We start from the raw sequence: 17,639 nt of genomic DNA, 5'->3' as shown, positions 1-17,639 counted from the left end.
AGCATATAAACGAGCTTCCTGAGCTAATTCGTGGACTACTCGGTTAGCTTGTCTCTGAACAGACCTTACAGTTATTAAATGAATTCAACAACCCCTTACAATTATCTATAATAACTCCAAACTCCATATTATTCCTATTTTTTCCTTCAATTTCTTTAACAACTTGGATGCAATCTGTTTCAATGTGGAACCTTTGCATACTTTAATGTTGCACTCACTCTGTTTTCAATTTGTTTCAACATGCGAATATAATTAAGACTTTGTTTAAACGTTTATAATTTAAAATAGGTAAAATGTAATTATATATAAGTGCGGACGGATACCCGCGAGTATGGATTATATTGTCTTGCCTAGTTAAAAGATCTTTTTCTCAAGTTCACGTGAAACAATATTTTAAGTAGTCTACCATAAATTTTAATAATTTTTCTAATTTTAACCATTTGATTTTTTGTTTTGTTGTCAAATGAAAGTCATTGGATCTTAAAGATCTATTACATTCAAATTGTTGTGATCTAGCCAGCTAAAAACAAATTTGAAAACAATCAATTTGAAAAGGCAATGGTGCTGCTATGTACCGAACCATGACTGAACAATTGTAAAACTTGTTTTTACTTTTCTTGAAGAAAAAAACTTGTTTTTACTTGATTAAAGAAAACTGGTGAATTTGATGGTGGGGCCGTAACAGAAGGGATGAAGGTAAGATGGATTTTTTTTATTTTGGTGAATTGAAATTGGGTTGAGTTGTGAGAGTTGTTTTTGGTGAAGACAAAGAGCAAGAGGATTTGAATTATTATTTTTTATTTATTTATTTGAAGTTGATTAAACATTTGGGTTTAATTGATGAATTTATGAAGAAGGAGATGAAGAAATGAAGAAGAATGGAACAATGAAAATGAATTTTGATTACTTCAAGTTTAAATAAATAAAGCTTTGTAGCTCAATTGACATACCATGGAAGTCAATTGATCAATGTTAGGTTCAAGTTATCATTATAATCGTCGAATTTGTTTTTTCGGTCGTAATGATATTGATACGAAATATCAAAAGAATAAAATAAGTTGGAGAAAACTACTTAGACTATGTTTGGTGGACTGGGTAAGGATCCAAAACATATTTTGCCACGGCCCAATAACTAAAGGCCCACGATGAGATAAAAGAGAAAGTGAAAATATATTTTATCTAGTGTTGAAAGTCCATGATAATCTCTATACACTTGTTTAATCTAATGGTTTAAATGGAGTTAAAAATTGTGAAACTAGTGGTCCATCATGGGCCATTTGCTTAACCAGTCCATGATAGCATCAGCCAAACACTCCATTCATTGTCTGTCACTCCCAAGAAAGAGAAAGAAAGAAAAATAAATAAATAAAAACCTGATGGATGAAAGTAAGATATAGTACAGTGAATGCATTATAGAGTCTATAGACTTGTTTAATCTAATGGTCACAAATTTTGGTCCAGAATGGACAAATACATGTTTTGGTGCAGGCTAAACGGGTCCTGGTTTTCAACCATTTTGATCAAAGTTGTTTGTTTGTAATACCCGTTAGAGCTAATTCAAACATTTTCTATGGTTTAATTGAACATGTTTATATCCCCGAAACTTTGTAACTTTTTTTTTTTTTTTTTTTGAATAAGCTAAATTAGCCCTCCCAAATTGGCGTCAGAGAGAATCGAACCTCAGACCTCAAGAGGAGCACACTCCCAGGTCCCAAGCCAATACCAATGCACCAACCCAAGTGGGTTCAACTTTTTCTTTTATCTAGTGTGTTGCAATTGCAAAGGTTCACCTTATACAGAAAAGTGTTGGCCTATTGCTAAAGATCCAACCTTTTATCATTTTCATTTCACATACCAAAAGAGATGAGACTAGAGCTGAGTATCGGTCGGTTTCGGTCATGTTCGGGTTGAAAATCACTAAACTGATAAAAATCGCAATCATTTAATTTGAACTCAATTTCAACCATCTATATCTTCAATTTGTTCGGGTCTCGGATCGTATGGGTGACATGTTTAATGAGTCGGTTATTACGGGTTATGTTGAAACTTGTTTACATCTAAAACTACTTCATTATTGATATAAAAAAACTACTCCATTATCCAAAAATTCCTAATTTTCGAAACTTGTTAACTGTCAAAAAATACCTCGTACACAATGCAACAAAAGATAGACGAACTAAATTAAAAAAACAAAGAGGGTGAGAAGCAATTACTTTGTTTCAAATATGTAGATCTAAAGACAATAAAAGATCAAGTAAAAGTGAAATAGAAATTAAAATAGATCTAAAACATATTTTAAAATATTAGAATAATTTTCGCACCTCATTCACCAACGTATTATAATTTATAAATTTTGTAAAACATAATATTTCTCTCTTATATAAAAAATGGATAAAACCAATAATATATGAGATTGAGAGGGTGATAAGGAAAAAAAAAGTTAATTTACATCTTAATAGTTAATAGTTGTTCGGTTGATTTTGGTTATGGGGAGACAAAATTTTAGTGACCGCACGTACCCGTATGCAACCGTTCATGCTCATTTTTTTCGCAATTGTTAACCCGAGACCCGACCTACGTCTGACCGAATACTTTAATGTGTTATCAGTTTCGAGTCAGGTCTCGAGTTCATGCTCGTCTCCGATAACATAAGACTCAATTAGCTGATACTTTAGCGAAGAATTGTTTTCATTAAACAAATGAAAATATAAATCTTGTTATACTCATCTAATCTAACGGCCAAGAGTGAAACTACCACCACAAATAATCAGAAAAATATTTAATCCTAGGGTTATAAATAAGCTTATTGCATCATCTTGTTGATTCAGTTCTTCAGTCACAAAATGCTGAGAAGAAAACCAACAAAAATCCAAGTCAAAATCGAAGACAAAGAAGAACTCGAAGAAGCTCGCCGTCGTAACGCCGCCGCCACCAACACCACAACTGGCGCCGCTTCTCTCCTCCGTCAATTCGATCGTGCCGAAGATCCTTCTTCCAAAGCGAATCGCATTGGTCTCTCCTCCTAAACTCTTCCTCACACGCGCCCTCTCTCTTTCCCCTTCCGATATGGAAGTCGAAGTGAAACTCCGTCTCGCAAACGCAGAAGCTCATCGCCACGTCACCACTTTACTCTCTCCCTTCCACGTCATCACTCATCGCCAACACAATCTCTTCTTCGATGGCGCCGATTCCGAACTCTCTTCTCGTCGTGCTATTCTTCGTCTCCGATTTTACGGTGACGATGAACGCTGTGTTGTTTCGCTGAAAGCTAAAGCGGTTATTGTTAACGGCGTTAGTCGTGTTGAAGAAGATGAGGAGGATTTGGATCCGAAGGTTGGTCGTGATTGTGTTGCTGAACCAGGGAAGTTGGGTTTGGTGGAATCGAGGATTTTGGGGAGGGTGAAGGAAGAATTTGGGGTGGTGGGTGAAAATGGGTTTTTGGGTTTAGGGGGTTTTAAGAATGTCAGAAGTGTTTATGATTGGAAAGGTTTGAAATTGGAAGTGGATGAAACTGATTTTGATTTTGGTACTTTGTTTGAGATTGAGTGTGAAAGTGCTGATCCTGAAGAAGCTAAACGTATTCTTGAGGAGTTCTTGAAGGAGAATGGAATTGATTATTCATACTCGGTGGTTTCTAAATTCGCAATTTTTCGATCTGGAAAGTTGCCATAGTGAGTGCATTTTCTATTGTTTTTTAATTGGATTGAACTATTAGTCTACAAGTTATGTTCTTGTAGTTGATAATTTGAGAATGTAACTGTTTGTTATCTTGCAACTATCATTCAGCTGTTAAAGTTACTGTTAATTTGATGTTCTTACTTCTATTGTTTAAATATGTTTGATGTTTCATTTCTATTGGCCATTGTCATTTGATTGATTTTGGATTGGTATTGAATTTGATTCTTGTGAATGACTGGTTCTTATGAGCGTTGTCAATCGCGGTTTGCAAAAAATAGTTATTTGGTCTAATTCCGCTATAATGAAGTGTAACAGCGGCTATTTGATAACACTTATACTAAACTGCATATTGCATAAAAATGTGGTTTGTTTAAAATTCAGCTATAGCATTATAGAGCCACTATTTAACATTACTGGTTTTTATGTTAATGCACAATCTAAGATAGTGTGCAAATCTTAGGTGAATGATATTAATAACCATTGTAGGATCATGGCTGATATGTATACCTTCAGCCTTTAGACAGATAGTTTCATTTTGTTGTTAACCTTACTTTGGTAAACTGCTTCATACAGTGTATAGTATATGTTGTTTAAGGTTTGAGACAAATTACTTATTATTGTTGTTTAAGAATAACGGGAGCATTTGATTTAGGTTTAGTTAGTTTTATTTCTATACATGGGGGCAAGGGAAGGGTATAACTTAGCAGTAGAGTGTCTGAACCCGATCTTCCCCAAACCTAATGTGAATTTTATTATTTTTGATGATGGGATTGCTTGTGAATGGATATGAGAGTCTAGGTTAAGAGGTCCATCGGTTTATTTTTCAATTTATCTTGTGGTCTGATACTTGGTCTATGGATACCGTATAAGTATGGACTATGGAGATCTTAATTTGATAGTGTAAAAGAAGAGAATTGTGTCTGGCATGGAAAGAAAAATGCTACCTGCTCTTTTCTAAAATATGTGATTAGTTGTAGTTATAGGTAGGGAAGGCGGCGGATGAATAACAATCGTAAGCCACAGGTCAGTCGGTATGAAATTCTGAACAAGGCAGCAGGTGACGTTTTTCCTAAATATTTTTTTAGATATTCCTTTCCCATTTTTAGTCAAATTAATTTTCATTTCAATCCACTCTCCTGGTAAAACCTCTTAATGCAAGTTTCCACCATCTTCTCCTCAATATTAGCTACTTCTTTCGTAATTTATATAGCTTGTGAGACTCACCCTTCTGTAGTTTTGTAACCTTCTCCCTCAACATTTTTCACTGTCATAACAAGATTTTGTATCCTCTCTAGTGATTAAGTTCCCCAGGTGCATCCTTCTCGGTTATTCTAGCCACTAAAGATAATCCTTGTATTTGGACTTGCAACTTAAAGCACCATGTTTGTATTTAGTGGTGGAGTACGTATAATATTTTAAATTATAGAGTTATAGATACATTGATATGGTGGAGTACATATAATATTTTAAATTATAGATTTATAGATACATTGATATGAAAATTAGTCGAGATAGTAAAATACATACTACCCTATGATCGAACCTGCACACTTGCTCGTGAAACAACGATGCTTAGCCATTGCGCCTAAGTGCAATCTGTGACCTCTCGGCCACAGTGAAGGAGTCTATGAGACCTCGCCACAGTGAAGGAGTCTATGAGACCTCTCGGCCACAGTGAAGGAGTCTATGAGGTAGTTCAATTTCAAGTGAAATACCCAACAACAAGCCCCAATTTCAAATACCATAATAAATCAGGGTTTCCTCGTGCAAAACTTTTTTTTTTTTGCTTCTTTATCTCATTTGTGTTTGACACTTTTAGCTTCACGACACTAGAAGCCGTGACCATCAAAGAATTCAAAAAGTTGTGCATAATAATATTGTGTTTTGCTATTCGAAAAGGTTTAGTGACGCAAATTGTTGTCAGCATACCTTTTATCTACGTGTAATTATCATATAATCTAAAAAATAATAATTAATAACATAATAATTACATGGGTTAATGAGTCTTTACCACCTGTAATATGAGTGAAATTTGCTTTACCCCCCTACAAAATATATTTTTTGGATTACCCCTTTATAATATCAAGATTTCATGGTTTACCCCCTTCGGTTGACAACTTGGATGCTGAATGTGTCAATCTGCTTATGTGGCATGCTGAGTTGGCTTTTAATTTAATTTTTATTAATTTATTTGGTGACATATAGATAAATGATTCCACCTAATTATTTAAGAAAAAAATGAAATTAAAAATTCAACACAAATGCATCGAAATTCAGCAAATTGAAGAACACCAAACACCTAAATCACTTTTTTAACTTTCCCACCTTCATCATCTAATTCATTACTATTTAAACCCATAAATTTGTGATAGTAATTTGTATGTTTGTATGCTTTGACAGTCCATAATTTGTATACTTGTGAATCTGTGATCTGTGATGTATAGTATCAAAACTTTCAAGCTACTCATTATTGCTTGAGAAGAGTATCAAAACCCTTCCAGCTGCATCTGACTCTCTTCGCTCTGCACTGCAACACATAGCTTGTACCTCTCGTATTCTTCTCCATATTTTTCTATTTTCAATTTAGGTATTCATCCATGTTTTTTGTATTTCTGTGTTCGATTTCATCGTGATTTTTGTTTGTTCCTTACTTTTCGTGTGATCCTTTCATCCAATTTTATTGTTCTTGTTGTTTGTTCTTCATATCAGATTGGGGTTTTTATAGGGTTCAGATCCGTTTTGATTCTATTGGGGTTTTCTATCTCCAGGAGATTGCAATCGCGGCTCCGTCGCTTGCCGGCCGCAGCTACTGCTTCATCATCTCGGTAGCAACTGCGAACATATTGTTCCACGATCGAGACACTTAGTGAAGATGATGATGATGATGATGATGCACAGTAAACTGTATTGAAGAAGATGAACAATGAACTGTTGTAATGTGTTTTAAGAAAGAAAAAAAAAATCTTTCCAAAAATATTATGTGTGTTTTTATGTTTTTCTTTTTCTTTTTTGAGATGGAAGATGAAGATATGTTAATATTAGGATTTCTAGGTTTGTAGATATATACTGTATATAGAAGATGAAGAAGATTACAATTTTCTGGAAAAGTGTTTTTCAATTTATTTTTCTTTTTAAAAAATAATATATAATTAATTTATCTATGTGTGATCAAATAAATTAATAAAAAATAAATTAAAAGTCCACTCAGCATGCCACGTAAGCAGATTGACACATTCAGCATCGAAGTTGTCAACTGAGGGGGGTAAACCATGAAATCTTGATATTACAAGGGGGTAATCCAACAAAAATATTTTGTAGGGGGGTAAAGCAAATTTCACTCACATTACAGGGGGGTAAAAACCTATTAACCCTAATTACATTAAGACTAAACTTCACCAAAACAATAGTTAGTGTTATTTTAGTTCACAATCCCTCCAAAATTTGTTTTTTATTCGTGCACTTTAAATATTTTTAGAGAACATGATAAATGAGTGAAATATATAAATCGAGGAAATTTGTTCAAACGATACAAATTTTGGCTTATTATAATAAAGAAGTATACAAAATAGTCGTGAAAAATGCCCCTCAAAATGTAAAATACATTTCCCTGACTATCAATTTTTTTTACATGTACTAGCTATTTTTTCAGTGTTGTCTAAGTTTGATTTATAAAAATTTAGTACTGTATTTGTTATATATAAAAAAATATGTATTATTTATCTAATATTAAAAAAATAACTAAATGTTTTTGGTATATTATTTGTATTTTCATTAATTTTTAATTAAAATTTGCAACATTCAAATTTCTAAATTAAAATAAAATTTGCAATTTTAGATAAGTTAAAAAATTAAATTCTCGTTCAAGAGTATTCAATTTCGATCTCTAACTTGAGCAATGAGCAGTACTTGAGTTATTATTATTTTTTTCTTAATATACGTGAGTTATTTTTTTGGAATATGACGCTAAAAGATAAAGAAGTAAACAAATAATTAAGTAAAAAACCTAAAAAATATATATATTATGCTATATAAAAAAATATTTGTTGAGATATTTATGCTATATAAAAAATATTAAAAACTATTAAAAAAATAATAAATTTGTTGAAATAAATTAAGATAAAAATGAAATTAAACATTATAAAAAAGTAGAAATAAAAATAAAGTGTACGTTGATAAATTTATGACAAATAAAAATATACATTTTTGGAAAATAGAAAATAAAAAATATTTAGAATAAATCTGAAAACGAAAAAATAATTTGATCCCTCCAATCTTTGTATCTCTTTGTTTAATTTAATATATTTTTCCTTTTGCTCAAAAAAAAAAATCACATCATTCAAAATAAAATCATTTGAAACCATGTGGTCAATGAATTTTTTTTATACACAAATCATTTAAGAAAATTCTGTTAAGGTATCTTAATATAGAAATTCAACATTTAATGATACAAAAAATTTAATACTTGAAAAGTTAAAATGCACAAATTTTAAAACATAATTTTTATTTTTGATTCCTTAATATGTGTCATATGTGCACAAGTTAACATTCTCCTAAAAATAAAACTTTTGTACTAGTGCGGAAATGTGAGACATGTACCTGGGACTAGACCTTGCTCGTAGAGAGGGGATCATGCATCTTCATGTTGAAAGTGACTCTAAAGTCTTGATTGATATGGTGACAAAGAAAAGCAGCTTTAAAGGAAACATACCCACTTTGGTCAGTCGTATCAGACAACTCTTGGATTTAAATTGGCAAGTTCAATTGTCACATATTTGGCGCGAAGGAAATAGAAGCGCCAATTGACTTGCTAAGTTCAGTTACTCTCTAAGTTCTTTTGATGTTCATTTTATCGAGTCTCCCCCTAAGAAACTTCAGAGAATTCTTTTTTACTACATATCTTTTGATGTTCACTTAACTATGTAGTTTCATTTCTTTTGGGCATTAACCCTATACTATAAAAAAAAAAAAACTTTTGTACAAGTTAAAAGTCAAACTAAACAAACCGTTAAACCGCTCCATATGTAACTTTCCCGCGGCTTGCAAAACTTTGTCCCCATTAGTTGACCAAAACATCAAAAGACATCGCCGTCGTAACAACGCCACCGGTGCCGCCTCTCTGTTCCCTTTCTCAAATGGAGGTCGAAGTAAAGCTACGTCTCGCAAACGCCGAAGCTTATCGCCACGTCACCACCTTGCTCTCTCCATTCCACGTCATCACCCATCACCAACACAACCACTTCTTCGACGGCACCACCTCCGAACTCTCCTCGCGTCACGCCACACTTCGTCTCCGATTCTACAACGACAACCAACGGTGTGTCGTTTCTCTCAAATCAAAAGGAGTTCTTGTCAACGGCGTGCGTCGTGTAGAGGAAGATGAAGAAGATTTGAACCCTAAAACCGGTCGCGAATGCGTTGCTGAACCGGGAAAATTGGGTTCGGTTGAGTCGAGGATTTTGAGGAGGGTGAAGGAGGAGTTTGGAGTGGTGGGTGAAAATGGGTTTTTGGGTTTAGGGGGTTTTCGGAATTTGAGGAATGTTTATGATTGGAAAGGTTTGAAATTGGAAGTTGATGAAACTGATTTTGATTTTGGGACTTTGTTTGAGATTGAGTGTGAAAGTGCTGATCCTGAAGAAGCTAAACGTGTTCTCGAAGAGTTCTTGAAGGAAAATGGAATTGATTACTCATACTCTGTTGCTTCTAAATTTTCAATTTTTCGATCTGGGAAATTGGCACAGTGAGTGAATTTTCATTTTTCTATTCTTTTGAATTGAACTGGTTTATTATAAGTTATGCTCTTGTTGTTGATAAATTAAGAATGTGTGATTTTTTGTGTTATCTTGCACCTATCGTTTATGTTAATCTGATATATTCTTGCTCCATTTGTTTACACATGTTTGATATTTTATTTTACTGAATAATCTTGTCAATGCCGTTTGTTAATGTTATCAATGTTGTCAATTGTTGATCATGAAAAATAGTAAAATAGTGTTAAAAATATGATTGCGTATGATTTTACCATGTTATCAATGTTGTCTTTTACTGAATAATTTTATCACTGTCATCGAAATCAGAATACTCATCATCAACTTCGCAATCAATTTCATTACCATACGAATCAATGACAGTAATTTCTTTCTTTTTCTGAAACTTAGAATTTCTAACTTTTTCAGCTTTCAACCTTTCAATTTGTCTGACTTTGTCAGCTAATTGTGGCATATCTCAAAGGTATTGAGTATCTAGTTTCTTCCTAATCGAATAATCTAGACCACCAGCAGCCATTTCGACTAGTTCATGCTCAAACACTTGAGTAACGCACCTAGCTTTAAGCAAACGAAACCTATTCAAATAGTCATCAACTGACTCTTGGTTTTTACGTTTAACACTAGCCAATTCCTTAAGACTTATCTTAGTTTGGCCCATGTAAAATTGTTCATGGAAAACTCTTTCTAATTGAGTCCAACTGTGAATCGAATTAGGAGGTAAAGTTGTAAACCAAGTGAAGACATTCTTAGTAAGCGAATTAGGAAAGTATTTCATTCGCAGATTCTCATTGTTCTCCAAATTGCCAGACTCGGCTAAGTACCTAGCAATATGTTCGACAGTGGACTCACTATAGTGTCTCCAGCAAACTTGGTGTACTTTGGGACTTTCCAACCCCTTGGCAACTCTGTCTGTAACACATATTCAGATAATGCAGAGACAAAATTAGGCCTTCGACATCCCATGTTCATGTCATTTTGGGTTAAAATTGTCTCAACTAAATTGGTTAGGTTGTTATGTCCAAGTAACTTATTATTTTGGACATCTCGAACTACCTCATCAGCATCTTGGTTCCTTCTAACCATAACTACCGGAAGATTTTGATTGACCTCATATGGATGTTGAGGCTCCTCTGCACGATTGGTATTTGCCCTTGATTTTGCAATGGCTCATGTGCCACATATGTTTGCCTTGGTTGTGCCGGGGTTGCAGACATTGCAGGCAATATCACTTGTGGGGCAAATTGGTTTAATATGGGTTGTGGTGCAGGTGGTGTGCCAAAAAAGTCAGCAATTCGACCCATTTGGTAAGCTAACATTTGATAGCTATCATTGGTATTTTGAATTAAAGGATTGAACACAGTACCAATTTGTTGCGTCAAAAGATTAACCATTTCATGGTTATTCTCATCCATCTGTTGTCTTAATGACAATACAGATGCATTCGTTAATGGCTGGGCAGTTACTCTAGGAGGCGTATACCTATAAGGCTCATATACTGGCATGGTTGAAAAACCAAGTGTAGGAGGAGGTCCTACCCCATACATAGGGTTAGTAAAGGAAGATGTCCTTGCGCGTCCATAACCAGAAGTTACCGACGAAAATTCCATAGTTGTTATTGGCATGGTTAGATTAGGATCATAAGAACTCGAAACCACATGACTAGAAACTATTGAAGCAACAGTTGTACTAACTATATTCGAAGTTTGCAGAGACGGATTAGATCTCGCGCTCGAACCTACTTCACTACTCATTGCACTAGAACTCTGATTCTTATTAGAATTATAAATCTGAGTAGTTCTGACCATAACCTAACAGCAGTTACAAAAAATTTTCATTTCAAATGTAAACTTTATCAAACAAAGCACAAAACCAGTCCCACTGGGCGTGCCAATTTGTTTACACTGAAAATTGGTAAACAAGCGCTAGTTTAAGTATTTAAACTTGCGAGATCAACTAGTAAATCTCAGGACAATTTTATGCTTGTTTGTTTAGTGAAACACGTTTGAATGTTCGTTAGAAATCTAACAAACACGTAGAGTTTATTTCTTGCACAAATAAATAAAGAAAACACTAATTCGAATCGCCTCAAAATAGCAGTTTCATAAGAAAACTTCAATTAAAACTAGAAAAATATTGTTGGAAAGTAACTTGCATTGAATAAAAGCAATTACAAAATAAATGGTTCACAAAACATACATTTTCTCTTCAGAATTCTGTTCGTTCGATCGCATGAGTATTTAGAATTTTCAGAGAAATTTTGTATAAGATTTTGTGACCCTGATTTCTAATGAAGAACTGCTATATATACCATGACTAAACAATAACCGCTCCAGATGATCTGAACGCTCCATGCCTTGCCACGTATACCCACGTTCTCCACGTTCGAATCTTCTTCCTTCTCAGCGCCAATCCTCTATTGGGCCTTTTCTTGGTTCTTTGGGCCGAAACTTGCTAACACTGTTGATCCAATCAGTCTTTCGAAACGCTTTCTGACACATACAACTTAAGAACGCTGCTTCGAAACCTCTTTCGAATCCTCCTTTCAATTGACACGCTTAGACTTCGAAGTAATTCAAATGCTAATTGCATAATAACTTAGCATTCAAACAATTGTTGGACCCACCACTTGAATTTAATAAATAAATACCAAATTTATGCCCAACAGACAAAATCTTATATTTTTAAATAAATTAAAAATGTTAAAGTCTAGCGACGGAATTTGTGAAGGAATAAATCCCTCACTAAAAATTCGTCATAAATTCACAAAACTAACAAATAATCGTTAGGGAGGGATTTGAATACAAGGACAAATTCCGTCACAAATTCCTCTATTAATTTTCAAGTATTTTAAAGTTGTTTTTTGAATATAAAAACCAATGAAAATGACCAAACCCCTGAATTATATGGCTGAGTTTCAAAATTCAAATCTCTCGTGTGTTCATTTCCTTTCCTAGATTCATCGATCGTCCTCTCGCGTGTGCATCTTCCTCCAACAACACCGTTTCACCGCAAAACCAAAACTCTCCGATTGAGTTTCAACCACCGCCACACAACGAAGAAGCGCCACCTCCTAGTATAGTTGTTGTAAGAGTTCCAAGTTTTATTTTCCCTAAAGTGTATCTTTACTCTATTTTTGAGTAATTTGTTTTGAGAATTTGGATGTAACTACTATTTTCAAGAATGTAGTTACTCTATTAAATTTATATGGATAAATTTTATGTATTTTATTGAATAATATATGATACTTATGGATGCAATTAAATTTATATTATTAAAAAAAAAATTAAAAAAAATCACATTAGAAAATGAAAAACTAGGTGGCTGATTTACTTTTTGTTATAAATTAGAGAGGGAAAAAATCCCTTACAAAAATACATTCTTTTAAATTAGTGACGAAAATATTCCCTCATAAAATTCCTCACTATTAGTTATGGAAATATGCTCTCAAGTTGAATTTTGGTTTACAAATAGTGACGGATTTGATCTTTGAGACGGTACAAATCCGTCGCAAACTGCCACGGATGTCAAAATCCCTCACAAATATTTTGCGACGCTCATTTTTCTTTACGATTTTGGTACCTCACTAAATCCGACGCTAAATCAGTTTGTGAGGGAATTTGTTGATTTAGTGACGGATTTGTTCCCTCTCGAAATTTGATTTTTCTAGTAGTGCATGCCATATCACCGAACCAAAGCCACGTCAAGGTTTAATTTGCTGACAGATCTCATGAGGGACTAAAATCTATGGATTTAAATTTTACATGGGCGAAACGAGAAGTTGTTTTTTATAGGGACTAAAACCCAAATCCGGCAATTTTATAAGGACTAAAAATACATTTTTTCCTTTAAAAAATTATTAAAATATATAAGGACAAATTAGTAAATTTAGTAGTAATTTTTTTTTTAAAAAAAATAATTAAATTTGTTATATATCTCATCAAAAAAATTAAATTTGTTATATTAAATTAAAAGTAGATAATCACATGCACATAATAATAGTCCACCAAAATTATAAATAATCCTGTTTTTCATATAAAAGATTTCTATATCTATGTAGAGTATAACAAACTTTGAAAAATTTGTGGATAGTTAGTTAAGTTAAAAGCCATTATAAAAACAAACTCAACAAAAGAGCTCATTGTTATGACTAAAAATATGGGAAGCAAAAGGAAAGAGAAGATGAAGGAGATAGCAAGTACGGAGGACCAGGTTGATCATGAGAGCCTCTTTAGGTATCACCTATTCAATACTCTCCTCTCCTTTAGTGTTCTTAATAATTATCTTATATATATGGATGAGTCTCAATATTTAGTTTCTTTCTACTAGGATAAAATTGACAGATTTTCATGTACTTTGTAAATTAAATTGGAGTAAGTGTTTATGTAGTAATTTTCATCTTTAATATATAAGAGACTAAAAGTATGTAGTTTTGTGATTTATAAGACTAAAAAGTGGTTACAATTATTTAACTAATGTGTTTGTTGCAATTATACTATATATATATGCAGTCAATCAACAAGGAAGTTCATTTGCTATGATTCAGATTCTAACTCACATCATCATGCTAAGAAGAAGAATAAGAACCAAAACTCAAATGGTACTAAGAGTTGTAAAGTGATTACAAATCCACTTCTCCTTGAAGACTTGAGGTTTCATATATTTACTTTTGTTCCTATTAACTGTCTGCTTAATATTCTATAAGGTATGTATGCAAGTCTTGGGCTGAAACTATTGGCAGCTCCCGTTTTACTGAAGCATATGGCCGCCGCCGTGGTGCACATTCTTCTAAAATTGGTCTTTACGTTGAAAATCACACACTAGGCCCTTGTTATTTCTTGGAATTTAAAGATTATGTGAGTGGCCAATTTGAAAGGACTAATTTGGGAACACCTGAAAGAATGGGACGTATAATCGGTACTTGTGATGGTATGTTGTTGCTTAGGAATAGTTGTAAACAAATGTTTTTGGTGAACCCCCTCCTCAAGTGGTGGCTTAGACTTCCTTTTTATCCCATTACTACTCCTCAACGATCTCCGGGATTTAGGTATCAAGGTGCTATAACACGTGTTCCTAGAACTGGAAAATTGAGTCTAATGATGATTTTGGTACAACATTATTTCAAATCTACATTTTGAATTTTGATTCAGGAAAATTGTCTCTTCATCATGAGATGGGACCTTTTGATTTTGTGGCTATTTGCGGTTGTAAGGTTTATTCATCTCTCATATTTCGTTTATGGATCAACAATCAAATTATCTTTCAAGTATATGTAAAGGTATTTTCAAACTATGAAAAAATGCATTTTGGTTACAACATCAAGACAGGACAATTGACAAAGATTGGGGACATTGACATGGGCGAATTTGAACTATGGCTTTACACTAAAACTCTAATTACATTGCCAGATACTATGATATAGCTAAGTTTCTTGGTAATATATTTCTCTTAGCTGAAAAAACAATTATTTATAGTTGCTTTGTTAGACTTTATTAATATTAATTAATCTTTAGTTTTTGCTTATTCTAGTGAATTATCACTTACCTTGAGACTTGAGAGAATGCATTCAACGCTTGCTTCAAGAGATACTCCATTCGTACCACAATATATGTCGTTTGAACACTTTTACACATAATAAGAAAGATAATTAATGTTGTACGGAAAAGAGAGATTATGAGTTGATTTACAAAATTGTCCTTCATTTATGGTATGAAAAAAATAAATTGAAGAATTGAAAGAAGAGAGAGTAATAAATAGTTAAGGATATAATAGGAAAAATAGCATAAATGTTTCATCGGTAATATAAAGCGACATATATTGTGGTACAATTTTTTTTCCCAAAGTGACATATATTGTGGTACGGAGAGAGTATGTTTTATGTTGTATCAATAGAGTGAAAATATCTTTCGTTTGTTCTCTTTCTGATACGAGTGTTTGTGAATATTTTTGAGTTTTAATATATAATTATTATTATTATAGGATATTAATATTTTGAGTTGAGGCTCCAAACTTTTGAGGCACAATGCCATCGTTCATCCTGCACCCGGTAAAGGTCGGACCTTTATATAATAGTGTTGGGGAGTTCGGGAGAAAACAATGAGGTCACTACAAGAAAGGGAGACGTCACATCTCCACCAAAAACTTTAAAGTATTAGGTTAATGAGTCATCTCTCTTATAAATCTAACATTATTCCCATACATGGTCGATGCAAGACTTAACCACTTGAAACCCAACAAATACATCATTTATTTCATAAATTTAAAGAAAAAAAAATGAACTCTTAGTACTTGATTGGTTTGAGTGATTTTGATGCGAGAGTTTGTAGATACATCACCTATTTTTATGTTGATGTGGCATTCCTGTAACATTTTTGTCAACAATTATCATATATACTATACTATAATTTTCCGATTAAATAAGGTTTAGCCCTCTCTACCTATTTGAAACAAAAATCTCCAACACAAATGTTCTTGCCGTCCCTACATTCAGTCAGCCACCTTTGACAGTGCTTTTGTCTATGATCGCATACCTACGTTTGCCATGGTGTAAGTAACCAACTATCTAGTGCATGCTCCGTTTTTCTATTCATGTGTGAGTTGATTGATACTCTGTTAATGCTTGTAATCTAAGGTTAACTACATCTCATTACAATGAAATTCATAATCAATTACAAGCCATAAATGAGAGCTTCAACTTACATTACAATCAATGTTGATGCTATGCTAGACATCAAAAGCCAAACATCTTGATATCTGATCAAAACCATGTTTGACCATCACAATCTCAGAGTTTATGCATTTTTGCATAACATATTAACATGTTGTCATGTTCTTGGCATCTACAACACAGATTTGGTACCAATCTTCGATCTTTATAAATTATGAACCCATCCAAGCCTAATTCACTAACCCTAATTCACCCAAACCTAATACCAAACCTAATAACCCATTTTTCCAAACCTTTTTCCAAACCTAATACCAAACCTAATTCTAACCCTATAATACAAAACCTAATTCTAACCCTACTCACCTTCTTTGACAGATCAGATGAGAAGACTGCAAATTTCAGTGTCAGAGATCTTCACATTCCTTTAATGCAATCTTCCATGTGTCCCCTCTTATTAAAAATTAAAAATCTAAAAATTCTATTTATGATCAGAAGACCTGCAAATTCCTTTCATGCAATCTTCCATGTGTCTTCTATGGAAGATTTCTCCCTGTATCTTCCATGCAACATTTCATGTGTCCAACATATTGTATCCATGTTTCTCTATAAATACCACCAATCAACTCATCTATCACCAACAAATCAATCATCATCTCTTTTGACACAAAGATGACTAACTCAGGTGAACATCTTTTATGCATATGATTTTTCTTGATGAAAGGGTAGATTTACTATTTCATTCTTATGCTTTCTTTACCAATTTAGTTTCAATTAATCTAAGTTTCTATGAATCTCTTTATTTTTATATAGGGTGACTCAATTCATGCAACTGTTAGGAAAAATTTTATCTCCCAATTTAAGGATCAACTTGAAGAAGGATGTGCTTATATTTTTGAAAAATTTATGGTTGGTAAGAATGATGTTACATTCAAGAGTACTCCCCATGAACACAAACACATGCTTGGTTTTTTTTCTTTCTTCTCTGTTTTAGTAAAAAAAAATTCATCCTGTTTATTTCTATTTTTTATGTTGTTTTGCAGTGCTTCTTGTGCCAGATTTTGCAGTGTTGCTTGCTATTTTTCTACCCTTGCTGGGCCAGTTTTTTTATGCATGTTTGCTGTTTTGTTGTCTTGCAAGTTAATGTTTTTATTCATTGAATCTGTTGCTGTTTTTTTTTTACTGCTTTTTCATGTTTTGTAGCTAATTATTTATGTAGCATAATTTAATTTGATGCTTGGTGCAAAAATATAGGATATTTGTTGCTATTTTTTAGTGTTGCTTCCTAATTTTTTTTAGGCTTACTGTACCAGATTTTATTTATTTTTATGCTTACTGTTGTTGTTCTTGCTTTTTCCCTTTTTTTTCTCTTTAATCTGTTAATTATTTATGATTATTAATAATTAAAAAAAAAACAAGAAACTGAAATTGGGGGAGGGGGCAGCGCTGCTTCTGCTGTCTATTTTTAAATTTTTTAACATATATTTTAATCAAATAAAATATTGTAATTATTATATAAATTAAAGTAATATTAA

The 17,639-nt window shown here is 33.1% G+C and overlaps 2 protein-coding genes across 4 annotated transcripts; both read left to right on the top strand.

Annotated features, from left to right (window-relative positions):
• Window positions 1–2,810: 2,810 nt before the first annotated feature.
• Window positions 2,811–3,855, top strand: LOC123881888 (triphosphate tunnel metalloenzyme 3). The gene has a single exon (XM_045930644.1). The coding sequence runs from the start codon at window positions 3,067–3,069 to the stop codon at window positions 3,670–3,672; it is 606 nt and encodes a 201-aa protein (XP_045786600.1). The 5' UTR covers window positions 2,811–3,066; the 3' UTR covers window positions 3,673–3,855.
• Window positions 3,856–8,657: 4,802 nt separating this feature from the next.
• Window positions 8,658–14,889, top strand: LOC123881887 (triphosphate tunnel metalloenzyme 3-like). Of its 3 annotated transcripts, XM_045930643.1 has the most exons (3): window positions 8,658–9,415; window positions 13,952–14,092; window positions 14,591–14,886. In XM_045930643.1, the coding sequence occupies exons 1-3, from the start codon at window positions 8,811–8,813 to the stop codon at window positions 14,610–14,612; spliced, it is 768 nt and encodes a 255-aa protein (XP_045786599.1). In that variant the 5' UTR covers window positions 8,658–8,810; the 3' UTR covers window positions 14,613–14,886. The 3 variants fall into 3 exon arrangements, 2 of the variants coding, with proteins under 2 accessions (XP_045786599.1, XP_045786597.1); XM_045930641.1 differs by having other exon boundaries at window positions 13,952–14,889; XR_006799632.1 differs by lacking the exons at window positions 8,658–9,415; window positions 14,591–14,886 and adding an exon at window positions 13,417–13,675.
• Window positions 14,890–17,639: the final 2,750 nt, after the last annotated feature.

The sequence above is a fragment of the Trifolium pratense genome, linkage group LG4, assembly GCF_020283565.1.
Source record: "Trifolium pratense cultivar HEN17-A07 linkage group LG4, ARS_RC_1.1, whole genome shotgun sequence".
In the NCBI taxonomy this organism is placed as follows: Eukaryota; Viridiplantae; Streptophyta; class Magnoliopsida; order Fabales; family Fabaceae; genus Trifolium; species Trifolium pratense.
Note: the sequence above shows the minus strand (reverse complement) of the source record. Positions and strands in the feature narration are given on the sequence as shown.

What these genes read in the sequence shown, in the direction of transcription:
- LOC123881888 (XM_045930644.1), top strand. Translation starts at nt 3,067, where the DNA reads ATGGAAGTCGAAGTGAAACTCCGTCTCGCAAACGCAGAAGCTCATCGC.
- LOC123881887 (XM_045930641.1), top strand. Translation starts at nt 8,811, where the DNA reads ATGGAGGTCGAAGTAAAGCTACGTCTCGCAAACGCCGAAGCTTATCGC. An exon ending in CGATCTGGGAAATTGGCACA is followed by an intron (nt 9,416 to 13,951) that starts GTGAGTGAATTT and finishes ATATATATGCAG; the next exon opens with TCAATCAACAAGGAAGTTCA.